Source organism: Blennius ocellaris, assembly GCF_963422515.1.
Source record: "Blennius ocellaris genome assembly, chromosome: 7".
NCBI classification, from domain to species: domain Eukaryota; kingdom Metazoa; phylum Chordata; class Actinopteri; order Blenniiformes; family Blenniidae; genus Blennius; species Blennius ocellaris.
Genome location: NC_137656.1, coordinates 14,955,546 through 14,983,359, shown reverse-complemented (window position 1 = coordinate 14,983,359; position 27,814 = coordinate 14,955,546). Strand labels below are relative to the sequence as shown.

Sequence of the window (27,814 nt, the reverse complement as noted above, 5' to 3'; positions counted from 1 at the left end):
CCACTGCGCATACTTATGCAAATACCCACACACATCCTTGTGTTTTGGAATGCTGAATTTTTGAGTGTCTACTGAATAATTTATTCAACAGCTGAGATCTACACTCTTGTATCAAGAATTGGGCATACATACTTAAATAATACAAAAGATATAATGGGTAAACATCCAACAGGCCTTTATGGTCTGTGCCAAGAATCAGAAGCAGTGGAGCATGTGCTGGTAAGCTGCAGGAAGTAATGAGAGTGAAAGAAAGAATATGAGGAATGGATGGAGGAGAGAAGGAATGGAAGGAGGACAAGTGAAGAAAATACTAGGGTGGAAAGGAAGAGGAAGGGGCAGAAGATGTTTAAATAGGTTCCTCGAGGCAACAGGAACTGTTGGGGAAAGTATAGCACTGTGGGAATAGTATTGTATAACTGGAACCAGCAAATAGAAATGGCGCACAGTGTTGCCAGATCATATTGACAGTTTCCAGCTTCATCACATCTTAGAACTTGCCCATTTCAATAAAAACCAGCCCAGGAAACAGTCAACTGCCGTTCAGCCCAAAAGAAGAAGTTTCACAGTTCTTTGGAATTTATTTGGAAACGGTTAACCATAATCAATAGGTCTTTCAATGGTGCCAAATCATCCCTGAGAACATTTCATGAAATTCGGGTGAGTAGTTTTTATGAAATTTGGTTACAGACAGACAGACCAATGAATAAATACACCCAGACCAACACAACCTTCTCAGCCAACTTCGTTGGTTGCCCAGCTTTCATTGGCCAAATGAGCAGAAATTGCCGTTGAATATAATTGTCATTGATTAAATATCACAGTGAAGATCTATACATAAATCCTTTTAAGAGATTTGCTGAAAACACCAATTATAGATGCAAAAAAACATTGATTTTTAGAATTTCTAGATATGCATGCATGCCACAGTGAATTCTATGTAAAAGTTTTTATTTATTCTAAAGTTGCTTGCTGGTTTTCATGGATTCACAAGCAGCTTGGTCTGGTAGAAATACCAGAAGTGTGTTTGTCATTAAAAAAAACTACTAGCATTCACATATGCCATCAACTGTGATTACATTTAACATTGGGATCACTTTGAGTATTTCTATACAGTTTAGTTTTGTGGAGTGCTCTTAAACATTTCCTCTCTGAAGCATATTCAAAATTAAGAATTTAAAACAAATCGCCAGTGAACTCTCCCTGAGTTACACGTGTTGCCTAATCGTGCCAATAAAGTTTATTTGTTTGTGTGTCTCCTCTCAGTCAAAATGTGGGGAGTGCGCCCTCCTCGTGCACAGACCAGCTCTGCTCGCTCGCTTACCTCCACGCTGACGTTCCGGTCGGCTGTTGGGCGGGCGGCTCCTACGCTGCGCTCGTGCCCGCCTGCCTGCCTCCCACTCCCCGTGTGTGTGGAGGAAGAAGAAGCAGCAGCCAGCAGCCAGCAAGGGTCGGTTCGACACTTAGCTTGTTAGCTGCGTTGGGGGAGAAAAGGAGAAATCCCCTCTCGGACGACGACGCAGCAGGCGCTTATCAGGTGAGTCTCCGCTCGGGGCAGCTGCCGCGTATTTCCGTCTACTTTGTCCGTGTTTGGCGGCTGTCAAGCGCCGAGGCCGGCCGCCGGGTGAAAGTTGTTCAGGTGGACGTTAGTTGAGGTGTGATAGTTTAGCTTGCTAGCTTAAGCGGCTCGGCTCCCCGGGCTGTGTCGGTCCAGACCACCGCCGGCTGCACCGCGCCGGGCCTCGCCGCTCATCTCTAATTGAACTAATCCCCCCCCAGTGATACCCGACAGGGGGCTCGTTTAATCCTCGAAGCGACGGTGCGAGTCCACCGCTTACTACTGCGACATTCAACACCAGACGTACCCACACAGGTGATCTAATCTTCGCATTTTGTTGGGTGACTTGTAGCAGCAGTGTGCCCTGCTGGAGCTCCGGTGACACTGCGGAGACTTTTGGACTTGTCTTGAGGAATGCGTTTACGACAGTTTTTTAAAAATTTTAATTTAGTCTGTTTGTTGTGTGAGTCGGCTCTTTGGGTGCGGATGCACTCGCTGGGTGTAACTCTGGCGGCGTCTCTCGCAACACCTTGCGGGGGTGAAAAGACTTCCAGCCAGGCGGGGGGGGGGGGTGAAGTTAGCTGACATGGCATTTCACCGCAACCGTCCAGTCCGAGCGGAGGTGCCACCTCATCGGTAGCCCTCAGCCACCGCCGTTAGCTGCTGACTGACGGCGTCTCACCGTTCGGACACCGCCGCGTGCACTGGCCCAGACCGTGTTTTTTTTGTCGGTTTCGAAGTGTGACTGATTGGAAATAATGAAGTCCTGCTTGTCACACAGTGAAAAGCGGCTTGGCTGAAGCGTCGGTGAGCTGCAGTCGGAGAAAGGCACCTCCCAAATACAACGCCGAGGCACTCCTCGGTGCTTTGCGGTGTGGAAATAATGCTGAAGATGTGGGAGAGAGACTGGCTCACATTGTTTCTGTAGTCATATTTTGCTTGCACAATTTCCTCTTTATTGATATGAGACCACGTGTCTCAGATTTCTTGCTTTCAAACGGTAAAATCGAATCATTTAACACGTTATTTCACTACATTTACTCGTTAAGTCATCATCCTTATTGCTGATTATTTATTTTACTGTTTGGTCATTGTATCGAAGTTTTAAACTTGACTAAATGTTGCACAGCCTTTTCGTACAATGCATATCCATCTGCTTTAGAATTCATTTGTTGTGAGAAATGTGTTGATTAGTCGAGCCACATGAAAAACTAATTTGTCACTGCACCAACATTGGCCTTGGTTTTGTGGCTGAGAAAGTATAGGAGGTTTTCCTCCAATCTTGGATTTGATCTTAATTTTCTTCTGATCATAGTCCCAAGTGTCCTTGGACAAGACGCCTAATACAAAGTGACTCCAGGTCAATGCTGTGGACTTTGCATGCCACTGTTGTGTGTGAATGTAACAAACTGTGAGGTAATTTGAGACTATTGAAGTTGTAGTAATGGGCTATATCTGTAAGTCTGTGCAGTATTGAGCTAAAAGGTCATTTAAGGACCCCCCCCCCCCTTTTTTTTTGTTATCTCTGTAAAGTCTATAATGATTCTGTAGCATCTTAAATGTGGTAGAGTCGAGTATACTTTTTATAACTCCTAAATAGTATTTGAAAGAATCGGTAGTTATAACATTGGTAGAGTATCACTGTTTCACAATGTGATTTTGTCTTTAATAATTCACAAGCATAGAAGTTTGCAATGCACAACATGGCGGAAAGTTTTAATGATGTTCTGTAGTAAATGTAAAGTCAGTACAGGTCATAGTTTCAAGTTTATTGTGATGATTAAAGGTTGTGGTTAACATGAACTCTAACAATAAAGGAGACCATCTTAACCCTTAGAAGTTGGGATTTCTACCTGAACTACAGAAGATGGCTTCAGTCAATTTGATTTGAACAGGGTTTGTTGTTCTACACTGAGTACATTTCAGTTTGCGATCAAAGTGTGTGTATGACACCAGAGTTTAAATTGGTCTATATATTTTCCGTGTGAAATAATATTGCACGGTTTGTGTCAGACCACCCAATGAACAAGCAAGAAATGCATTGAAAAATGTATGCCGTACAGGTGCTTCCTGTGACCCAGGGGTGTCCTTTTACACTGATTATTTAAACAGTAAATAGCTCAGAATGTTTCCTCTTGGCTCTGGAGTCAGGTTTCACATGTGACCACCACATTTGCTGGTAAAATGGGATTCTGTCTCTGTACTTCTGCTAAGAATTGTCATTTGGCTTATCAATAGTTTGGGCACCCTTGTCAGAGCCACACTCTGTGGACCACGGGGGGGGGGGGGGGGGGGGGGGGGGGGGTGGTGGTGGTGTGGATATGTACTGAGCGAAGAGTAGATTTTTACATCTGCTAATGGGCTCTGAAGCTTTTTGCCTACAGTGTGAATGAATTCACAGCCACTTCGGACACAGGATGCTTCTGGCTCCGTGTCCTTTGCTGCTTTTTTATGCCTTTTGTGTGTCAGTGCCAGCAGGGGCCTACATAATCATCCCAGCAGATGTTTCCTCAGAAAGGAAGATGCAGAGCTTCGGATGACGCTTTGCTTATCAAGGCAAGAGCGTGCAGTGGTTTCATCAGAAAATACACACCATTGAAGATATAGGAGTGTTTAGTCCCTAGGGTAGTTGTCACTGCACTTGTTTTTGGCCACTGGTGGCATAAAATATATCTTGTTTGTTTCAAGTGCAAAGTGTATATAGATGGACTTCAATGACCTGGAGTTTGGACTTGGCCCTCTGTGACAAAGCTGGACTTGTCGCGCTGAGTTGAGTATTACTGAAGTCACTGGCCAATGGTGAAAGATGACAATGACTGAAAGCATGTTTCACTTGCAGCCAATTATTCTCAGCTCTGTGGCAACTATTTAACCATTTATTCGTGTCATGGGGATTATTTCTTTGCATATTCATCTTCATCATACCCTGTGAACTCAAATGGCAATCCAAGTACTGAAATAGTCATCCAAGCTTGTTTTCGTCAATAATAAAACTTGTCTGAGGAATCGGTTTTTGATACTCAGGCTGTAACTCGCAAAGCTTTGGTATTTGGCCTCCACTCAAACAACAGATTAGACTGAGTCAGTGAAAAAAGATTAACATTACTGCTGTGGGAAAGTCTTCAGTGTAAGTACATCATATCCAGCTGACTGCATCAACTCACCAATCAGCTGAAACGTCCTCAATTTATAATCGCCGAACAGCTTGATGTCTGATGTTGCAGCGTTTTTATTGATATGCAAAAAAAAACGGACTATTAAAGATTACGGAACATCATTGTTGTTTTGTTCTACTTATTTATTTTTTTTACTGGATAGTCTTACACGGAAATGCATCCTTTCTCTGGCACTAATCAGTATCATTCAAAGGCACAGCAGGAGAGAACTGGAACACTGCCTTCAAACTAGGTCGTGCTTGCCGATGGTCATCCTTCGTTCTTTACTGAGAAATATCTTCCAGGGTGTGAGAGTGGCACCGCGTGATTATGGAGACAAGGCCAGCGTAGTGTAGCTCCTTTGCTCATTCAGGAATTCAAGGTATGTTGTTGACCGGAAGGGATTCTTCACTGTATTCTCAAAGGGAATTTTTTTTACGATCCTTATTTTTACTTGAAATGTATATAATGCGATTTTCGCTCATTCGAGGTCGACGTGTTTATACAGTATCTAGACTGTCTCACTTACTACAAACTGCTTCTCCACTTTCCATGAGTATTATTGTGAGGTCAGATTGTTTAAATAAATCAGTTCTACTTCAGGCAGATGTGGTGTTTTTCAGCTTGTGCAGGTTTGCCTTGGATCATTATGTTCAGATTTGGAGTTGTATTTGTTCTGGGAAGGCAAATGCAACTCGACATTAAAACTGGCTGAAATGCTGCAGCTGTGTTTGTAGATGGGCCCGAAAATCACAGCTTTTGAGTAGTTTTGTTTTTGTTTGGTGAAATTAATTGAGATAATAGATTTATAAAAGCTATCATGAGTTCTCACTCAGTCATACTGTGAAATAAACAGCAGGCGCACTCTGTTTAAACACAACACTCTGCCAGTCTGCTTCTGTGCTGAGGTAATCTGCCAAACAGGATAATCTGCTGGTGATGGTGGTCGTGTTTCTCCAGTAATCCTGTTTTGTAAAAAAAAATAAAGCTGCCAAAATGCCTCACACAGTTTTTCATGCGAGACCAATAGATTGAATGAGAATCGGTTAAATTGAGGCACCTTGCTTTTACTGGTCAAGGTCACAGATGAGGAGTTGGTCAGGAGTTGATCATGGCAGCGCCGTAGACTGCATTTTGACTGGCCTCTGACAAGAGTATTTTTAGGCCTCACTGTGACACCGTGTATGCTGAGGAGCTTGTTGTCATAACAGAAACAAAATGTCTCTGTTAACAGAGCCTTGTAAACAAATCGAATGAGCATGGCTTCAAGGCATGTCTGTACCTACTATTTATTAGTTTAGTCAGGGCAAAATGTGTCAAATGTCACAGTCCAGTCCAGGAGTTTGGAGGACTGATCTGATCAATGGTCTTGATGAAATTAGATCAGTGGAGTTACAACACATTTAGTAAAGTTTTACTACAGCTTGAACACTTTTTCTAGTAAATGTCAATAATTATGTAATGCCCTTTGGTTATTTTTCCTCTCGTCTTTTAACAGGTCCCTTTTTTTAAGCAACGCCTTTTTACCTTTTTTTTTTTTTCTTTTTCTTTTTCCTCATTAAATTTTTTGTGAGGGAGAGAACAACTTGGTCATCACCAATCTACAGCCAGTTGTTTTGATGTTCTGGGGTCAGTCTGTACCCACTGACGGACAGATCTTGTGGGTCACGTCACTTGAAGAATCATGAGCACAGCCAAGTCCAGTGGGATTAAAGGGCCCAGCAAGATAGCGAGGCCCCCTGGACCGGCAGCCCCCAAGACCAACCCCAGTGCAGGTAAGACTCCCTGTGTGACGTGCCACGGTATTGTGGCTTTGTCCATAGCTGTGTTTTTGTGTGGTTGACAAGCGTGAGCACGAACTCCAATGGTTTTTGCTACTTGTTTTCTTCCATAGTTTGGAGATTATAAATGTTTATGTACGTCATTTGTCCACATTAATTTTTTTTGTTTACCTTGTGAATAAATGTTTTTTTTTCTATTTGCCTTTAATGTTAAAAGCAGTATACCAAACTTAGTCCAAGTTGTTCTTGCCTACCAGTGTTTCTCTTCACACTGAAGCTTGTTGCTTCTCTGAACACAGGATCTCTGCAGCCTTTAGCATGCAAGTTTTTGCAAAGTCACTCTAATTGGTATCACTGAGATGATGCTATTTTACAAATAATGTTGCTAGCAATTAGGGACATCAGTTACGTTTGTTAAGAAAGTGGCAGTAAATGGCCCCTTTGCCATTTTTGCTCTATGCAAGGTCATCTGGTGGATCAAATCTTACTTTCTTGTGGATAATTTAGTTTTTTTCCAAGGACTGAGTGTTTGACACCACGTTGTTTAAAGCAGTAGTTCACAATTGATACTGCCTATTTTGGTTTAGAGCATGAGAGCTAAATCCTTGTGAACTGGAAACTAATTAAACATTCAAAAGAATGATCCATCCGTCTTCATCACACTAGACACTGATAGAATTGGAATTAACAAAATTAATGTTCTCTCTTTTTCCACCCAAAGCTAAAGCTGCAGTGGCTGAAAAGTCGGTGGCGGGAGCCAGTGGAGGAGATGCCAAAATCTCCGAAGAGAGCTTCCAGGTCGGGGAGCGAGTCTGGGTCAACGGGAATAAGCCAGGCTTCATCCAGTTTTTGGGAGAAACCCAGTTTGCCCCGGGACAGTGGGCAGGGATTGTTTTGGACGAACCAATTGGAAAGAATGACGGGTCGGTGGCAGGGGTGCGATACTTTGAGTGCGACGCCCTGCGAGGGATTTTCACCCGCCCGTCCAAGCTGTCTCGCACCGAGGAAGAGGCGAACGGAACTCAGACGGCACCGACCTCCCGGGCTGCGTCCCCCACCCCTTCGGTTGGCAGCGTGGTCTCCCAAACCCCCGCCGCAAAATCAACACTACCCACAAGCACTTCCACAGCCAAGAAGGCCCCCCCCACGACACCAGCGGCACCGTCGTCCAACCTCACGCGCACAAACAGCGAATCTGTCTCCAACCTCTCAGACACTGGATCAGTCAAGAAGGGCGAAAGGGAACTGAAGATGGGTGACCGTGTATTGGTAAAGTTTGTTCCACTGTCTTAAAAAACTCCCAACAAAACTGCCCCGGTCATTTACAGAAGTGCAACTCTGTATTTACACCATTTTCCGAGCAAGGTCTATATTACTAAGAACAGTGCTTGTTCACTTCACATGGCTCATACAACTTTCCTTCCAGAAGTTACCGCATGAATCACTAACACTGTTGTTGAATGTAGACATCTGGAGCCAGTTGTGAAAATCTGATTATATGCTATGAGGATCTTCCCGTCTTCCTCTTTACAACCCCCCCCCCCCCCCCCCCCCCCCCCACCTCAGGCTTGGAGGCGAAGTAGCACGTAATGTAAAGAGGAAGTGTGTTATTCATGCCATTTGGGCCCCAAGAGAAAAACGACCAAATTTAGCAGCAAGAAAAGTGTTCAATTGTGCCTTTTTCGACACGTAGTGAGGGGACAGTGTTTTTACTGTAACCTGCTTCATCTGGCATGTTATAATTGCATCATGGTAAATGAAATATTGTTTTACAGTACAACTTCACATGATCGATTTAGTGATTTAAGTTAGCTTAAGGGGAAAACGTTAAGTGTCTGCCTTTGTAATCTATATATCTAAAAGTAACCTAATGGAACCTAAATATACTAAACAGGAAGGAAAAAAACCCGATTTGTTTATCCCCAATATTTATAATTTGGCCTTATTCTGTTCAAAGGCTGTGTTTCTCCTGCTTTTATGGAATTATCTCACTCGGGGTTTATTACGATGAAAAGCTGATTACTCTTTAAGCCCCTCTTATCTGCTAAGAGGACTGAATGTTGGCTGATGTTGATTTGGTTCCTCCTTAGGTTGGTGGTACAAAGGCCGGCGTGGTACGGTTTCTTGGGGAAACGGATTTTGCCAAAGGTGAATGGTGCGGCGTTGAATTGGACGAGCCTCTTGGAAAAAATGATGGGGCAGTGGCAGGCACGAGGTACTAAGTTTGCCAGAAAATGGAAGATAAGCATGTATGCGTATTACCTTTATTATACACCTGCTTTACTGTGACTCTTTCTGCAGATATTTTCAGTGCCAGCCCAAGTATGGCTTATTCGCTCCCGTGCACAAAGTCACACGCATTGGCTTTCCTTCCACCACACCAGCCAAAGCAAAAACGACAGTTCGGAAAGTAGTGACCACACCATCGGGGCTGAAGAGAAGCCCGAGCTCCTCGTCCATCAGCACCATGAGCTCTGTGGCGTCCTCCGTCAGCGCCAAGCCCAGCCGCACGGGCCTGGTGAGACATGAACGCGCTCGTTAGCGGCAATAATTTGGGAGTGAGACTTGTATTGTATTCTCGATCATGCTGTCAACTTTTTTTTTTTCTACAGCTCACGGAGACATCATCGAGATATAATCGAAAGATTTCAGGCACGACAGCTTTGCAGGAGGCGCTGAAGGAGAAGCAACAGCATATTGAGCAGCTCATGGCTGAGAGGGACATGGAGAGAGCCGAGGTTGCCAAGGCCACAAGCCACGCGGGAGAGATGGAGCAAGAAATCACTCTGCTCAGGGATGATCAGGAGCAGGTCTGTTCGTTCACCGAGGAGTACCTTCTAACTACAGGGCTGTCTGTTAATATTTTTGGGTCTTTGGGTGTTTTCAAGATGGAGACCAAGATGGATCAGTTGCGTTCCTTGGTAGAAGCTGCAGACAAAGAAAAAGTCGAGTTGCTGAATCAATTGGAAGAAGAGCGGAGGTTAGGATCAGAGACACTTGTGACGAGTCAAGCATGCAAATACACTGCAGTATAAATATTCTGACATAATTGTTTGGGGGTTTTTTTGGAGACAAAAAATAACATTATCGCTAAGCTTGTAATGCCACTTCACTTATCTCCTATCCAGTGTTTATAAGTCACCACAAAGTGTTTTGCTTCATTTGGTTTGGCTTTGCTCTTGATCGTAGTAGTTTCAAGGTCATTAGTGACCCTCTTGTGCTCATTTCTTTGTTCAATTGATCAATAGGAAAGTGGAGGACCTTCAGTTCCGTGTGGAAGAAGCTTGTATTACCAAAGGAGACCTGGAGGTAAATGCACAGGAAAGGTCCACACCACTTCAACTAATTTATTATTATTTTTATTATTATATGTACGTATATTTGTCATAAACCATTGCAGGCATTTCAACCCATTGAGATGTTGATAGATAGTTTCAGGGAACTGGCCATCTGATAGGAGAAGAAGAATTCATATGAATCCTTCCATTGCCTTGCAAGCTGCATTCTAATTTCAAAGATGAATAATTCAAGTTTGAATTTCAATGTTTTTGTTTTGTTTTTATAGATTTAATTAATGTCATGAGCACATGGAAAAAGAATCCAATTAAATTTGTTGAGACATGTCAGACCTGGAACTAAAGAATACTGAAAAACTAACTTAAGTTCTTTCAAAGGAAATTGTAGCGTTGAGTGAGTAATTATCTTTAAGCTGTTATGGGAGGGTTGAAAATCCTGGATGGGATCATTGGAATTTCACTGCTCCCTACAGATGTTCATAGCTGCATGGTTAATGTAAAAGGTGTTATAAATATTGGATTTAGTGAGTTTCTCCATTCGGCTGTGTGGCATCAATGCAATCTTGGATTGAATCAATGAGCTGATTATTCTCAACTAATTTTAGTTTATGGTATGCTTTGCAAAGTGCTGCACCGTAGAGGTCACTCTGTTCTATCTGATCAAAGATTTGTCATTTATTCCAGAGTACTGCACAGAGGGCTGGGCCAGTCGCTCTGTAGGCTCCCAAGCTCAAACGTTACAAATAAGGGCTGCAGGGTTAGAGAGCGTCTTTATTTCCTCTTCAAATGTGTGTACTAACATTTTATTCCTTACTCACAGCTCTGGATTTTCTAATGAAGGGTGCATGCAGCTTGAAACACTTGAACAAAACAAAAAACCTTGGAAAGGCCCAACTCAACCATACATTTAGCTTTGAAGCTGTTGAAGGTGTTACTAATGTTGAGCCATAAGCCAAGGTGCCGCCATGTTAAATGACGATCTTATTGCTTCTTTTTCCTTCTCGTCCTCGTCTTTCATGTTGATCCAGTGCTCAGCATGGAACCACTGGAGATGCTCCCGTGTCATTCCACTACCCAATCACAGACCTAAATTCAGCCTGTCCACTGCAGCCCAAGGGGAATAGCACATATAAGAATTGAGAAGAATTCTAGTGTAATGTTTTATTTATAATAATGTGTATGTGCCACGCCATAGTTTGAGTGCTTGACAACTTACAATGGCGGTATTCCGTACTAAAGTTGATGTTAAGATTTAGAGTGCGGAATAAGTACAGTGAGCTCAGAAACGTGAAAAGATCACACCTGTCATTACTATTGATTTGAAGTGTGACATCATTTCTGTGGCTACAAATGACAGCTCTCGATCTCTGATAAGTCATAACCATTACATTTATACCTTGTGCTACTCCCCTTCTCAAAATGTAACTCACAATTTGCTTATACTTTGTAGAATGTAATATCAAAAGCATGACTTTGTGCCAGTAAATGCTGCATTATGTTGGGACAGACTCCTCATTCACAACATCCAATACCAAGAAATCAATTATGAATATTTTTTAAATATGATTTTTTATTTCTTAAGCCCAGTGTGCTTGTGTGGTACCGATTAATTTTGGTTGAGTTGATCACAAGTCGCACGCAGTGGTCTGATAACTGGTGGTTTCTTTTACAGTGTGGACAATGACTTTACCACTAAAATAGCATGCAGTATAGATGCAGCTTGTCTCATGATACTGACGATGCAAAACCAAAACGATGGTTTCCAAAATATACCGGTCGCCATCCTTGGATCAAATTTCCTCTACATAAGAGTAAAGCAGCAGTAGTCAGTCCTACATTAGAGGCCCACAGTCCTGCATAGTTTCTAAGTATTCCCAGTTCAACACATCTGATTGTAATGATTGCGGAACTTCACGATGGAGACCAATTTACTACGTTTGGGTGTTTTTGAGCAGGGAGACGATGGAAACGTGCACAAATGTGGCCCTCCGGGACCTGGACTGCCCACCTCTGTTTTAAAGTACTAAACCAAAGTGCATTCCGTCTGTATTGTGGTGAAGTCATTGTAACTTAATGTACTTTGGCGATCTGACGCACATTACCAAATGTTAATGTGTCATAACAATCAGTGTGCTTTATTCACCAGGTGTCAGTCATGCATGGTTACTTCTAAACTGCCTCCAACACTGTACTCATTCTTCAAAATCAAAATGCCCACATCTTTGTACTGCTTGTCTTGCGTTTACCACATTTCTTCCGCAACAAATCCCTATTTGCAGCTGTTTGTTGCTCAGTTTTTGCATGAGGATGTTTTCTCATTTCCACCCCCCCCACCCCCAGTACCCTCTCTCCCACCCTGCCATTCATATACTAAAGCACACATGGACATGCATCCCATCAGTCATCAATGTGCAAACCCCCTCAATCCTCTCCAATGTCTCCATCCTACCCTCTGTCTGTGTTGGGCTGGCATGTGATGGTGGCACTGGTGTGTTTTCTTCCTCTCCCCCTTGTTTACTAACAGACGCAGACCAGACTGGAGCATGTCCACATTAAGGAGCTTGAACAGAACCTGCTCTTTGAAAAGACCAAAGCTGAGAAACTCCAAAGAGAGTTAGAAGACACTAGGGTAATGAATTCTGCTCTGCACTGTGCTGCGTTGGGAAAGAGGGCCTTCGCGAAGGGATAGTGACTCGAAGAAAATGCATGCTTCACAGAGAGGCTGAGCAGTCGTGAAGTATTGCTTTGAAGTCGCTCGCAGTGGATCCATCTGCAAATTAACCATTACAAGCCTAATGTTGGTAAAGGATTTCCTTTGCTCCTATGTCACAAATTCTATAATAAACTAATACAATTTAACTTTATTTGAATTCCTAACCCAGCCCAAATTTAGGATCACAATTTGTTTTTTATTAACGTTCAACTTTTTCCCCCAAATGTTGGCTTTACTCACTTTTGTACAGCTTATTTCAAAGTGTATCAAGCCCATTTTTCTTTTGAGTTGTACTAAAAATATAGAAATCGTAGCATAAAGTTTAGCTGTCGCGTTACAGTATTTTCACTGATCTATTATCAGGTAGTTTCAATCCCGAACTCCTTTGTGCTTTTCTGATAAAACCGCTTAACCAGACAGACAATCTTCCTCCCCTGTCCCCAGCTAATTGTTCTTAGTTAACCTATGTGCTACTTCCCTGGTCCTTCCCAGCATCCATTTGTCCTGGTCATTTGGTGTCCTGTGTACGGCCAGTCTAAAACCTGCTCCACCTCTCAGACAAGGCTCCCTCCTGGTCCCCTGTGACATTATACTGATGAATGCAGATGTTATACAAAGTACTCCGTAAAGAATTACGGTTTGATTACATTGTTTACACATCACAGCCATTAAATACTATTTGTGATTTGATTATATTTTGAGCTAAACAATGGCTGCTTAGATTCTGAGATCGACACCTGCAGCAAATAAGCAATAGAAAAACTGATGGTGGGAAGTAATTTGCACACTGCTGTAGCTCCATACATGCTTTAAGTGCTCGCTTCCATTATTTGGACCATGTCCTCTAGAAACCACAAGAGGTCAGTATAATGCTTTATTTTCAGTTCAAAGGTTGTTAAATTATCATGAAGCACCAAATGAAACTTTGTATGCAGATGGCATAATTTTACTATTTCATAATTGTCTGCTGTATGTTGTTCCACGTCGCTCATCTTTTTTTTCTTTTTTTTTAGTAACAAAAACGAACAAAATGTTGAATGAACGAAATGTTGAATGCAAGATTTCTCCTTTTCAAGGTTGCTACTGTGTCAGAAAGGTCTCGTATTATGGATCTTGAGAGGGATCTTTCATTGCGAACAAGAGAGGTAGCTGACCTGCAACTCCGGCTTGACATGCAGGATGGCTCTAAGGATTCAGACTCTACCTTGTCTCCCCTTCTGGACGAAATAAAGTCTCTGAGGGATCAGTTGACTTCCCTTGAAGCGAAGCAGCAAGAAGAACTGGCCAAATACAAGGACAAAGTGGAGGCTCAAGAAAAAACCCACAATGAGGCAGTTGCCCAGCTTCAAGCAACATCTGTAATGCTCTCTGGCGACAAAGAGCAGTTACAGATGCGTTTAAGCCAGGCCGAGAAAGAGAACGGCGACGCTGTTGAATTATGGCGCTCCAAGTTGGAATCTGCGTTCACCTCTCACCAGCAAGCCATGGAAGAGCTAAAGGCGTCCTTCAGCAAAGGGGCTGATTCCCAGACAGAAGAGCTCATAGAAACCAAAAGTGCACTAGAAACACTGAAGGTGGAGCACATGTTGGCTCTGGAGCAGGCCGGAGCCAGACATGAAGCTGACGTCTCGGCTTGGACTCTGGAGAAGCAGACGCTTAAGGCACAGGCGTCGTCTCTGACCGAGGACAAGGAGCGACTGGAGGAGTCTCTGCACTCCAGTGTGGAGAAAGCAGAGGAGCAGCACCTTGTCGAGATGGAGGACGTTCTCGGAAAGCTTCACACTGCTGAACTGAGGGTGAAGGAGCTTGAGGAAAAAGAAGCAGATCAGGCACAACGGGCTGAAGACGAGGACAAGGAAACCAAAGAGCAGATGGCAGAAATGGCTGCTCTACGCAGCCAAGTAGCACAGAGTAACCAGGAGCTCTCGGCCCTGAAGAGCCAATTACAGGATGCTCAGAGCCAAGGAAACAACCAGGGAGCCAAGGTAAGCTATTTCAACATTTAAATACTCTTGCTCAGTGTGTCATGTTTTTGCTCAGTGGTCTCCTTGATGTCTTAAATGTGGTGTTTTTTTTGTTTTTTGTTTTTTTTTAAAAGGCAGCCATTTGTTTCCTGTAGTTTTTCAATTGCATATTACTTTTATGCATTCTGTATTTTCTCTGCTTGACATATGCTATAGGTCAGTGAATTGAACTCTCAGCTGGAGGGACAACAGCAGGAAGTTCACTCTTTACAGCAGAGTCTGAATACTGTAAAACAGGAGAAGGACACCCTGGACAAAGAGCTGGGAGATCTGGTGAGCATTGTGGCATACTTGGATGTCACATTCATCTTCGCCTTTTTAGTCTTTTCTTTTTTCTGCAGTAGCTGTGTCTACTCATCCAGTGTCTCATGACCATCAACTAAATACTCTTATGTTGAAAATGTTGCAAAAAATATATTCTAAAATCAAATTTTACCCACAGAAGCAAAAGTTGTCTGAAAGCACAGAGAAGATGACAAAGTCAGATAAAACTATGCAAGGTAAATTGTGCATTTTTTCATCATTTAATGTAGTTTGGCAGTTTAAGTTTACACGTGTTTCAAAATGTAACAATTCTTTGAAGAAATAACTGAGAAACTGGGTAAAAAGGACGAGCAGTGCACTTCCTTGACGGCAGAATCGGAGGCTCTAAAGAATCAGCTTTCTGGTGAGCTCATTAAAGTTATATTTGCTCCTATTGAAATGTTTTGTTGGGATTGTACGCCAGTCCCACGTCGTATTGTTGCAAGTTATTTTTCTGTGGAATGTTAAACGTACTTGTTTATAATCAGGACTGGAGAGAAAACTGAAGGCTGCAGATGAAAAGCTTGAGCAGCTTTCAAAGGACAAAGCCAAGCTAGAGAATGATATTTCTGACACGATGAAGGCGTCTGGTGATAGTTCTGTGCAACTGACCAAAATGAACGAACACCTCACGCAGAAAGAAGGGTAACGGCGCTTTAACATGATTACTGTTTTTTTTTTACTTATCTTTTCAATCATGTTGTTTGATTTATCTTCCTCTCTGATTTGCTTGCAATGCTTGGTTTTTCTATGTTTTAGTGACTGTTATTTTCAGGTTATCTAACGTCCCACTGCACATCCTCTTTTTTATTATCCCACAGGAGGGTGGAAGAGTTACAGAATCAGCTTGCGGAGGAGAAAGAGAAGGTTGCACTTTATGATGAAAAACTTAAGAAGGAGCAGTCCAGCAGAGAGAACGAGCTAAAAGAGACCAGAGATATCCATCTAACAGAAATAAACAGCCTGCAGGAGAAAATTCAAGCCTTGGTAAGTATTGTACTGTATAGATAAGTGTATCTTTGCTGCACCGAGACAAGTGTGTGAAGGCGTATGTGGCTTTTTTTTATATTTTTCTGCTCTTCAGGAGAAGACTGAAAAACTGAGCGAGACCCTGGTTGAAGAGTTGAAGGCTTCTCATGAGAAATCAGTCCTTCGGGTCTCAGAGCAGCATGTGAACGAACTTGAAGCACTGCAGAGTCAAATTAACAGTTTAAAGCAGGAGCTCTCCTCCTCCAAGGACAAAAGTCATGAGCTGGAGAAGGTGGTATCTGAACTGCAGCCGTACAAAGAACAAGCTCAGGTAAGAACTGCCTTAGACAAAATACAGATTGAGTCTGTTATTTTATCAGTTTATTTAAATTCCATAGAGGTTGACGTGCATATGGCAGACTTAAATTGTGAATTAGACAATCGATACGTCGGGGAGGGGGGGGGAGAACACTACTTTTTTGAAAATGAAAGGTCTTATAAAGACATTATGAGAAACTAATTGAATACTGTTTGAACATTTGTGAATGATACATATTTTCAACACTGGTACCTACTAGGTACCAAATTATTATAAACTATATTATAAAACTAAAACTATTATAAACTATAGAAAGAAAAAGTCAAATACTAATATTTTCAGGCTACTTGCTGCTTCACTCTCCATGCTGGTCGAAATCAATTATCAATTCTTCCTTTCTTTATAATCCAATCTGAACTATTTGTCAGTGTTATTAACACAGGATGCTATTTGATGCTTGTGTTGATGCTTTGATTACTGGATTGGATTCTCCATCCATAACACCATTTTCAGTATTTAAAGTTTTACAAAGCTAATGTTGAGCCAGCCGATCAAATGTTACTGAACAAGTAGTTGATTTCTCAACTAGGCGACGAGTCCACCGGTTTCTGAGAAAGTGTACGAGTTTCTATTCACAAGTCTCGTACAAAAAAAAAAGTAAGGTGGTCTGAATTCTTTGTACACTTTAAATACAGCATCAAAATGGAGCATTTCAGTGTTTACCTCCACTCCGAAAGAACACTTAAAGGGTATCCCTCCTGGCATCATGCAGCAGCCTGCTATTTATTGGAGCGTTTTCACTTTCTCATGAAGATTAGTTAGTTTTTCTACATCATTGCAGGTACTTTCTGAACGATTATGCTTATTTCTAAATCTAAAAGACTCTGTTAAAGCAAGTACCTTTACAAATTTGATGCCCAAAATAATTTCTTTATGAATGCTGGACCTAAAGAAGTTTTCTATAATGATGCTGTTATCATCATAGAGGACTTTCTCGCTAAAAAGTGAAAATGTTCCATTTGTTTGAAAACTGCTGTGGTGTAACGTTTGGTGCAATCCTTTGCCTTTTTGATCCTTCTTCAGCTTAACTTCCCATTTGCATATCACTTGTGTATATATCTACTTGATTTATTTTGGATTCATTCATTCATTCATTTTTTTTTCTTATATACATGTTCCCCTCTTTTTGTTGTTTCAACTTTGTCTTCCCCAGTGTCTTTCTGCTGAGCTTGACGCATGCAAACATGACGTTGAACGTTTTTCCAAAAAATTGGACCAACAGAGTCTAGAACTAGAAAATGTGTGTAAGGAAAATGACGATGCGAAGGCTGAGAAAGGCCAGCTGGAAGAACAGCTTTCAGCTGTACAGATGAAGCTTTCTGCTCTTGAAGTTGACCACCAGGAACTTTCAGTCCAAACTCGAGAACTGCAAACGACTAAAGAGAAACTGTTAAAACATGAGGGGGAGCTGCTCACCAGTAACAAGCATTCGGATGAAGAGAGAACTTCACTGAAGAAAGAGCTGGAGACGCTCCAACAGCTGTTTCAAGAAGCACAGATTGAAAACAAAGCTCTGAAGAGAGGAAACGGAGAATGGCAGGCCCAAGTTGAAGAGTTTCAGAGGCAAATTTCTGAGAAGAATGAAGTTCTCTTAAATAGTCAACAGGTCATCCAGGAACTTGAGTGCAAGAAAAAGCAACTGCTTGAAGATTATGAAAATGTCTGTAAAGAGAAGAGCCGGGTTGAAGAGGATTTCAGTGAATGCAAGTCCAAACTTGCGCTTGAAAAAGATGATCTATTATTGGAAAGAGATGCTGCGAGAAATGCCAAAAAGTCTCTTGATGCCAAGAATGCCGAGTTGCAGACAAAACTTAAATCATTGAACTTGGAAAAAGAAGATCTCACTCTGAAGAATACCCAGCTCCAGGCCCACGCAGAAAGTCTGGAAAAAGAGAAAGGGGTGCTGTCTTCTGAAATCAGTGTTATTCTGCAGGACAAAAAGAGCCTGGAGACGGTGAAGGAGGAGCTCCAGAGTAGGCTGAGTGTCGCTCTGAAAGATTTGGAGAATTCTGCACACGAGTCTAAAGAACTCAAAGCCTCAAAAATGAGCTTAAGTCAGATGCTGGAAGATTTCAAGACGAGCAGTCAAGTGACCGATTCTGAAAGGCTTCACCTTCTCCAGGAGAAAGAAGACCTTCTGGCGAACCAAAGAAAAGTCTCAAATGAGAACGAAAAGCTCCTCCGAGAGATACAGGAATTAAAAGAAAAGCTTCAGGTCTCGGCTGAACAACTGTGTCAGTCCAATGAGAAGCATAAAGAGGCGCTATTAACTTTTGAGCAAGAGAAGCAAGCATTTAACCTTCAGAATTCTGACTCTGAAATGGCTCTACATGCTTTAAGAAAAGAAAAGATGAGTCTAGATTCCTCACTTGAGCAGCAGAAAATGGATTATGACCGTGTGGTTGGGGAGAAGGGGGAGCTTGAAGAGAAGCACACAAAGATCCAGTCTGAGAAAAATGCGCTTTCTATTGAACGTGATAAGCTAGCAAGTGATATTCGAATAGTTCAGGATCAGGTAGATAGTTACTCTCGGTCTAGTGTTGACCTTGCTCTAGAAAAGGCTAATTTAACGACAAAGCTAGAGGAAACTATAAAGCAAAAAGATGACTTTGAAGCAGAGTTGATCTCTTCGAAACGAGAAAAGACTGACCTGCAAAATAAGCTTGAGAAATATTTATCCAATACAGAAGTTCTTGAAAAAGGCCAAGCTGAACTAATGGAGGAAAACTGTAAACTCAAAGCAGATATTGAAAAAGCTAAAGTAGAGCTCGATCATCAGGTGGGGAACCTTACAAAAGATTGTCTGCGCCTTCAGTCGTTGCAGTCCGAGGCCGAAGGAAAAGTGCAGTCGCTGCAGAAAGAGAAAGAAGAGCAACGTCAGGAGATCCAGAAGTTAAGAAATGACATTCTGTCTGAGTCGGAGGCCAAGCAGCTCCTTGACCAGCAGCTGCAGGCTGAATCCAGTGAGCACAATAAAGCCACTTCTGAAAGGGATGGTCTTTTGGAACAAATTGAGGCGCTGCAGAAAACGCTGTCCCAAGTTACACAGGAAAATAAAGACACTTCCTCGAATCTCACGAATGCCGAGGAGCAAAAGAAGTCCTTAACATTTGATGTCGAGAGTTTGGGAACACAGCTGAAATGGCAAGAGCAACAAAATGTCCAGCTGACGCAAGATAAAGACCAGCTTGTATCTAAGGTCGATGAAATGAGTAAGCACTTGAGCTCCCTGGGCACAGATAAAGAAGACCTTCTTGCCAGCCTGTCCAAACTGGAGGAAAGGATTTCTGCACTTCACACAGACGAAGAAACCTGGGTCACGGAGCGGTCAAAGCTCCAGGAAGAGCTGGACCGTTTGCGGGATAACGAGAAAAAGTTGGCGGCAGATCTGCAGGCACAGCAGACGGATCAAGAGACGTTAGAGCGGCGGCACAAGAATGCCGTCGCAGAAGCTTCCGCCGTAGCAAAGGAAGAAGCTTCCTGCAGCATCTCCCGCCTGACGGCTCAGAGGGACGCACTGCAGGTGGAGAGAGACGAGTCTCAGCAGCAAGTCCACCAGCTTGAGTCACAGCTAAAAAATGCCCTTTCTAAGCAGCTTGAGGTATTTCTCCTCCTCTGGTAATCACTGACTCACTCCCTGTAGACCGGCTGGGGCTTTGTCACCTTCTCACTGCATGCTCGCTGCTTCTTCTCCCTCTCCTTTTGACTTTCGTCTAACTTTCATCTTCCATAAACTAACCGCTGTTTCTCACCCCCCCCCGGCTCCCAGCCTCTGCCTGTGGGCTTATAACGTGATCTAATGTTCAGCAAAAATGTTCTAGTTTAAAATATCATCTTGGTGGGAAGTGATTTCATATCACTCAACCATCTGATGATGCCTTTCAAGTTTCACAAACAGCCTAAATTAAATATTTTTTTTTGCTACTAATTTGGGCTTTTACAGGAACTAATTGGTGTCTAGTATCCGTTCTGAGGCCACAGGTTTTAGTTTTTAGTATCATAGCTTGTTTACTAATTAATGTTGTCCTTAGAGTAATGCTTGTGCTGTAATTTGTCAACTTCACTCCACTTGAAAACCATGGTGAGGTGAAATTTAGGATAATTGTTTATTAATTAGAAAATCTGTGAACCTACCAAGCATGATTTTTAATAAAAAAAAAAAAAAAAGATTAGATAATGAAAGTGAAATCATTTGCCTTGACCAAATGACCTACCAATTATTGAATCTTGTTGGTTTGGATCACTCGGGGTTTTATGTACACCAGCTTTTTGTAGCTCCGAATTCAAAATTGGTCTTGGCTAAATATCCGACTCATGAACTATCCAGGCTACACAGGCATCTGGCAACACCACTGAAGCTCTGGAACAGCTAACAAAGGAGAAAACCGATTTGATGCAGGAGAAGAACAAGGCTCAGTCTCTGCTGGAAGAGCTTCAGTCCTCCAAGAAGGAATTGGAGACCCAAGTAAGAAATACACGATTGCAGGGAAAATATTAACACTGCAGCTGGTCAGTCATGGAGTTTGAAAGCAGCAGAGTGAAGTCTTTGCTCTGAGTCCTATTGCAGTAAAATGGAAAGTCCGTCTTTTTTTTTTTTTTCAGCTGGAAGCACTGAAAGAAGAGAAGTCAAAGTATCAAAAAGAGTTGAAAGTATCCAAAGAGCAGATTTGTACAGAAGCTCAGAGGACCAAGACCCTGTGCCAGGAGATGTGAGAACATCCTCGACTTTGTCTCAAACGTCAATCTGTCATCATCAGTGTCATTCTGTTGAGGAACAGAATTACATGACCCACTGCTATTAAACTCTATACATGAAATTCTTTAAATTTTTTCAGGGAGGACCTTAAAGATGCGGTTTCTGTGATGTCTCAGTCCCAGAAAACTCTGCAAGATGAGAACAGCAAGCTGAGCCAGAAGCTTGACAACAACCACAAAGACCAGGGTGATCTCGGGAAGGTGATCGACTTCACTCAAATAAAAAAAAAAAAAAGAAGAAACCTACAAGAAGCAAGATGTTTCATGTGTTGTTGATTTGTGTCACGGTCTTTCCAGTTGAAGGATGAGCAGTCAAACCTGAAGAAAGAGTTGGACAAGTTAAAGAAGAGGTGAGAAAACCTCATCAGTGTGTCATTTTGCGTTTTTATTTGACATTCATTAGACCTGCTATCAACTTCAATACACGTGGTGCAATGTGATAAGGTGGGCGGTAAATCATGCTGTTCTTTCCCTTCAAAGCCTGCCAAATAATGCCTTGAGGTACTAATCTCTCTTTGAAATTTCATCATCTCATTCGTCAACATGTGACTGTTAAAAAATAACCATCACTGTTGGCAGGTGATGGAAAACCCAGTTTATTCCAAGTCATCAGTCATTTAACCTTTAGCCTGCCTCTTGTACGTCTCATGTTCATCCACTTGTTCAAGCTTTTTTCCTTTGCTTCTTCCGACATAATGTTCAGCATGAAGGTTTTTCATTAATTTTAATATATTTCGTTAATGACGATCATCCTAATTTTTGAACATTTTAATCCAACATCCCCAAAGTTGGCATCATTCTACTTTCAAAAACAAAAAGGTTTCTGGAGTGATGGAAGAAAGATATGGCCAATTTCATAATTTTTTTTTTATCTAACAGTGTAATAACAAACAAAAGTTATGTTTGACATTTGATTTAGTGTTTTTTTTATGATTTTGAAAATACGATCAATTGTTCAATTTTAGTTTTCAATCTTTTGATTATAATAGAAAGGGCACCGTTGCTTGTTTTTAAGCATTATGCCATAAAGTCCATAAAATCTTTGTTTTAAAACAGTTTAGAAAACCGTGAGAGTTAATGGACATGCATGTGGAAACGCTTTATTAAACATTTACGAAAATAGGTCTGACTTTGGGACAAAAATACCGTCGGTACAAAGGAGCACCCTGAAATTTGTTGTCTTGTGTGTTTAATAGCGAGAGCGCCTTGAAAGAGCAGCTGAACAAGGAGAAGGCCGCCTTCCAACAGTCCACACGTAAAAACGGTGCCTTAATCTCAGAAAAGGACCAGAAGATGGAAAACCTGAAGGCCGAGGTAAGAAACACAAGTATCTACATAAACGTATACACAAATGTTAAAATGGGAACAAACATCAAATGCGTTCTCAGAATTTTGTTTACTAAAAGGTTTTAAGCAAGTCAAGATGTTGAAAGCACAAACTCTGACCTCTTGACTTGATCCAGTTTGACTTTGGTTTTAAAAAATGCTTGTTTTCAGCTGGACACTTTGAGTTTTAGAGTCAATGTGACGGGAGGTTTGATGCACGACTACAAAACTTGTAAAAGAAACATTCCCGCTTAACTTTCCAGCTGATTTGCAGACTCCAAGCACATTCAGACAGCGGAAGGTGTTTTCACATAACCTGGTGGAGCGAATTCAAATCTTTCAGAGCTCATTTCTGCCTGGATGTCGGTCAAATATTTGTTGACGTATGACATGAGGATGTGCGTCATCTCTAAGTACACAAATACACAGCCGTGAGACAAATTGCTGCTGCAGACCCACTAATGTCTTTCCCTTTGTTCAACCAATTTCGCTTATACTTTTATCCTCTTGGGAAAGTGGACGACCATCAACACTTTTAAAATGAATAATTAAGCCATTTTCAAAGGGTCACTGTAGTAGCTATTTGTCCATAACAAACTAAAACAAACAAACTGTCCTAACTTGTCAAATGGCCACTGAGGCTACGTCACACAGTTGAACATAAAGAACGTAAATAATTGAGTAAATTATGAAAAATAGGAGCCCAAATTAAAGCAAAATACAAATGGCTCCAACAGTCAATATGTTTATCGTTTGTGTGTCTACATTTTCTCAACAGCTGGACACGCTGCGTGGTGAAAGTGCCTCGGTTAAGACGTTGCAGGGGACGCTTCAGGCTTTGGAGCAGGACAAAGTTAAACTCCAGGAGCGCGTTAAGAAGCTGGAGAAGGACCTGGCTGCAGGGCCCGACGCCATCAACAACTCTTCAGGTACTTTTGATTTCATTCACAGCGTTCTCATTACTTAGACATTTTGTTTCTAGAATATGATGCAATTAAATCCTGTTTTCCAGGCGATCCGATTTTAGAGCAATTAAAGGAGGACAAGGAGACTGCAGACAGTCAGGTATGTAGTCGAGCACTCTGCTTGATTATTGCTGAGTTTTTTTTAAAATCATGTTTTTGTATTTTGTTTTAACCATTCTTACATTCAATTCAAAGTTTTCAGTTGTCATGATTTGCGTTCCTGTCTTCAGAAATGTCTGTTTTGGATAACGAGACACTGCGTTCATAATTCAGTGCAGCTGCATGGAAAGAATTGGACTGGATGTTGAGTTCACTGCTCACTTGATACGAACTGGAAAGAAACTACCACATGACGTACTAAATACTGTTTCTGTTTTGCTTGTAGCAGTGATGTGTTGACTGTGGATATTGAACAGTATAATGGTCCACAGAGATGAAACCAACTTAAATTGACCTTTTGAGGAGCATTTGTACATCACTGATGATTGATTCAACCACAGGTCGTAGAGTGTCATTTCACCGCTGCCGTGGGATGACGGTCATCAGTAATGCAACGTTCACTTCCCTCCTCGGTTTCCTCTGCGACGTTATACTGTACCATCTGTATCTGTGATGACTAGGGTGTGTTGTCTTCCAGTAGGCGGGTCCTAATTTGAATTTCATTTTCTTTTCTCCGACTCCTCTCCTCCCTGTCTCTGATGTTGGCAATGCAACTCCACCATCAGGCAGCGGTTTGTTGATGTTTTTCATCAGCTTCACTTCTGCATGTTTGTCTCGTCACTGTGGCCGTCTCGTCGGTTGTGGTTCAGTCGCAATTGAAGTGCCGTCTCCCAAAGACGAATCAGGCTCGAGTTCTCATTCCTTCGGCTCACAGGGGTGTTACGTGCTAAAATCCACCAGGGAAAGTTACCAAACATGTTTTCACTCATCATCAGTGGGTATTTCACAGACTCTCCCACTGACTCATTCCAAGCTTTGATTTTCCTTGGCCTGACGACTCTGTGGTGTGTCAACACCTTCTTTTTTTTTTTCTTTTTCTTACTCCGTTCAGAAAATATTGTGTAATAGATTTTGCTACGATCTCGCTTGCATCATTATCGACTCAGTCAGGAAATTCAGACGTTCGGCAAAGTATTGGTCAAATACATCAAAGGGAGACGACTAGAAGTTTTTAAAAGTTACAACTGAACTCGCAAAGGAAAAGCGATCATGAGCAGGACACAATTATGAATCCCATTGCATATGACTTTTAAATCTCATTCGAACGAAGACACCATTCAACATGTATTGAAAGTAAGACATTATACCATTTTATGAAAAATGTCGACTCATTTAAAATTTGATGTTGTGGCACAGTCATGTTTATCATTCTTGTACTGAGTTTCTTTTCCTGGCTTTGTATTTTTGCTGCTCAGCAGTCCTTGTGTCTTTAAGCTGGAGCTTTTGACTCAGAATCCACATCCAAATGTCGATGTGTTTTAGTGATTAAATGTCTATACTACTGGCAGGACCATTCAGATTCCGACTGCCAGTTCACTCTATATATTCTTCATGTTACTATAAACTGTCGCCAGTTACTTTAGTTTCTTTCCCAGTCGTTTGTGGCCATCATTTTCAAAATGAGTTGACATATTGGAAATGGTTAAATGTGTTGCTTCTAACACGTTCTATGTTGTCTTACGACAGTTTTTAGTTTGCATTTTATGCATTGTGCCAACATTTCCGGAATAGGGATTATTCTTTGAGTATTTTCGTTACTGGATGAAGTCGAACATAGATGGATATTTGCCAGGAGCTGCTTTGATGCTACTGTCACGTCTCTCCTCTTCCAGATTGAATTCCTAAATTCAGTCATCGTGGACCTCCAGAGGAAGAACAAGGACCTCCAAGACAAACTGGAAAAAATGGCGGCTGCAGCGCTCAATGGGAATAATCCAAGTGACCTGGATAACTATGAAGGGTGAGTGTGTGTGTGTCCCAAATCAAGGCAAGATGCTGTTCTGATTGCAGTTGTATATTTTCATTCAGCGTGAGGTGGGACATGATGTTTTTATTCAGAGGAGTTGATACAAGACCGTAAAAAAAGCTCCATTAATAAGAGGCCCGCTGAAACGAGGAGGCATCGAGCCACATTTTGTCACATTCAGACAGTTGGGCCATAACTTGTTGCAGCAAACATGAGAGGAACTTGAAGCTCGTCATTGCCGGCAGCGTTTCTGTTGTTTCTTTGAACAAGTTCTGGTTACCTTGTGTGAACTCCAGCCTTGTTTTTGCGTCGTGAGCTGACGGGAAGCAAACCTGCTGAGGCTGTCTTGGAGACCACCTTTGTCACAAGCGGTTGGGTTATTGAGGACTTTCTCACCTTAACGTGGTCTGGGTGCAGTCGTTGGTGTCGGAGGGAAATAGTCGGAGAACTGCTGCCCACGAAAAAACACTAAGCACAGTCTGTCATTTAACCACATTTCCACTTTCACAGTCTGACATGAAGTCGCCTTTCATCCTCGCTCTGCTGCTCGGTTTTGACATCGACTTGTTGCCGACCATGTCCACATGCATCGAGTGGCTGCGCTGTGATTCTGTTCATGTTTGTTTGAATGTTGACCAGTCAGTGGATATTCAAAACTTGGCTGATCGTCTGTGACGTCCTGACATGAAGCGGGATCCTGACGGAGTCCTGATGAGGGAAGAAAGCCGTTGGAGCACTTGAGGTGCCGGGGGGGCATATGGCTGTTTTGGATAAGTCGGCTCGAGTGCAGACAGACGGTCTTTTATTTCAGTTGGACGTCTTTAATCCCGGCCTCGTCCATACTTGTCAGGATTCTACATTGTTTCAGCTCTAAAGCTGTAAAGTCGTGCCGCAGACTGAGGTGCTTCACGATGCCTCCACCTACCAGATATCAGAAATCATCTGCATGATAATTCTTACTTACCATGACAAATAACCACATTATTTCCTGAGAGGAAGTGAAGAAACTTTCAGTAGGAAAGTAACTGAAGGGAAGTCATTGAAGTTCCTTCCTTTTGTCAGAAGCATCGCCAAGATACATGTTGAAGGTTTGCTGACAGTTCTTGAGGCTGTTCTGACTAGACGCAACAACAGCACCTCATTGCTTCCCTCTCTTCATTAGCTTCCTCTTGAGGGGAGAGTTTATTTTGAAAATGCTAAATGGCATCGCAGTGTTGTATCACATCTCCTAAACCAGACGTCTCACACTTGTTCATGGGCTTCCTTCAGCTCATTCCATCTCGGTTGAGCCAGCCCAGGTAAATAACGATGAATCTTTTAGTTTTACCAGATATATGTGCATGTTTTGTAAAAAAAAAAAGTGCATTAAATGTAAATCAATGCTCATGTTGAGCATCACTATCAAGTAAACGGTGTGCAGGTCTCAGACCGGTCTGTACTGAAGCCAAACTGAAAACCAGCCGTTGTTTACGTCACAGCTACATTTATATATTTTTTTTAAATGAAGCAATATTTAAACGGATTCCTTCTCCTCTGCAGCAACGGCCAGCAGCCCACGAAGAAGAAGCCTCCGCCGAGACTGTTCTGTGACATCTGCGATTGCTTCGACCTCCACGACACCGAGGACTGCCCCACACAGACGCAGGAGCCCGAGTCGCCCCCGCACACCACCTACCACGGCAATAAGGGAGATCAGCGGCCGTACTGCGACATCTGCGAGGTGTTCGGCCACTGGACCGACTCCTGTAACGACGACCAGACCTTCTGAAGCCTTCTTTGACCCTCGTTTGCACAATCACTATATTTGCACACCATGCTAAGTTTATGCTGTGCTTCTCGACTCCGTCTGTGTGTGTGTGTGTGTTTTGTGTGCTTGTTTTTGCCAAGCAGCTTTGTCATCGACACCAGCCCTTAAGCAATCCTACAGGAGAACAGTTTCTTCCATCTTTTTCCCCAAAAAACCCCCTAAGAAATACTGAAAAGGAAACGGTTTTTATTCATAAGTGACTTTGGGGGGGGGGGGGGGAATAGCGGATATCACAAGTCTGTGTGAGTCAGCAGGTGTTACTGGTGGACATATCTTTCTGTGGGAAGTCTTTTTCACATTTAATTTATCAAAAACCTGCCCTTGTTTGCACAGTGGTCAGGGGGTTTGCAAAGATAATATACTGTCAGAAAAAAAAAGGTGTTTATTTGAAGATGTAAATGACTTGATTAAAGAAACAAATGTCAGTTTGTGCAAAAAAAAAAGAAATTGGTGAGCTAGAGTTTATTTTTATATGCTTGGAAATACGGCGTAAACTTTCAACGTTTTCAACGGTGTTGTTTGTGACGGGAGATGCTCTCACTCTCGTGTGGAGCGGAGCGTTGACGTCCAGCGCGGTTTGGCTTTAAAAAGGGGTTTTTTTTTTGCTTCAGTCTTCATGAAGGGACCGGAGCAAAATGAGTGAGAAATACGCACATCACACTTATTCCGTGTGTCTTTAGCTCCACTTCAATGGCCTTTCCTGAAAATGTTTTTTTTTAGCCGTGAGAAACTCGCCCACATTTGAAATGATTAAATATTGAGGCATTTTCTTGAAACCGGTTTTGAATATCTGTATACAAATGAATAAAATTTATGAATG

The 27,814-nt window shown here is 42.2% G+C and overlaps 1 protein-coding gene across 4 annotated transcripts; it reads left to right on the top strand.

Annotated features, from left to right (window-relative positions):
* Positions 1-1,357: 1,357 nt before the first annotated feature.
* Positions 1,358-27,799, top strand: clip1a (CAP-GLY domain containing linker protein 1a). Of its 4 annotated transcripts, XM_080499151.1 has the most exons (25): positions 1,378-1,534; positions 6,209-6,485; positions 7,213-7,760; positions 8,582-8,706; positions 8,793-9,009; positions 9,104-9,301; positions 9,380-9,471; positions 9,740-9,800; positions 13,577-14,485; positions 14,681-14,797; positions 14,967-15,024; positions 15,108-15,191; positions 15,316-15,472; positions 15,649-15,814; positions 15,912-16,127; positions 17,329-19,776; positions 20,503-20,640; positions 20,778-20,884; positions 21,011-21,131; positions 21,228-21,280; positions 22,127-22,244; positions 23,035-23,185; positions 23,269-23,321; positions 25,054-25,181; positions 26,727-27,799. In XM_080499151.1, exons 2-25 carry the CDS (start codon positions 6,395-6,397, stop codon positions 26,953-26,955), a joined length of 6,585 nt encoding a protein of 2,194 aa, XP_080355277.1. In that variant the 5' UTR covers positions 1,378-1,534; positions 6,209-6,394; the 3' UTR covers positions 26,956-27,799. The 4 variants fall into 4 exon arrangements, with proteins under 4 accessions (XP_080355278.1, XP_080355276.1, XP_080355277.1 ...); XM_080499150.1 differs by having other exon boundaries at positions 1,376-1,534; positions 9,104-9,471; XM_080499152.1 differs by lacking the exons at positions 6,209-6,485; positions 7,213-7,760 and having other exon boundaries at positions 1,358-1,534.
* Positions 27,800-27,814: the final 15 nt, after the last annotated feature.

Coding starts and splice junctions, on each gene's coding strand:
- clip1a (XM_080499150.1), top strand. CDS start 6,395: ATGAGCACAGCCAAGTCCAGTGGGATTAAAGGGCCCAGCAAGATAGCG. Junction 20,641..20,777: donor AGAAGGAATTGGAGACCCAA/GTAAGAAATACA, acceptor TTTTTTTTTCAG/CTGGAAGCACTGAAAGAAGA. Junction 21,132..21,227: donor ACCAGGGTGATCTCGGGAAG/GTGATCGACTTC, acceptor CGGTCTTTCCAG/TTGAAGGATGAGCAGTCAAA.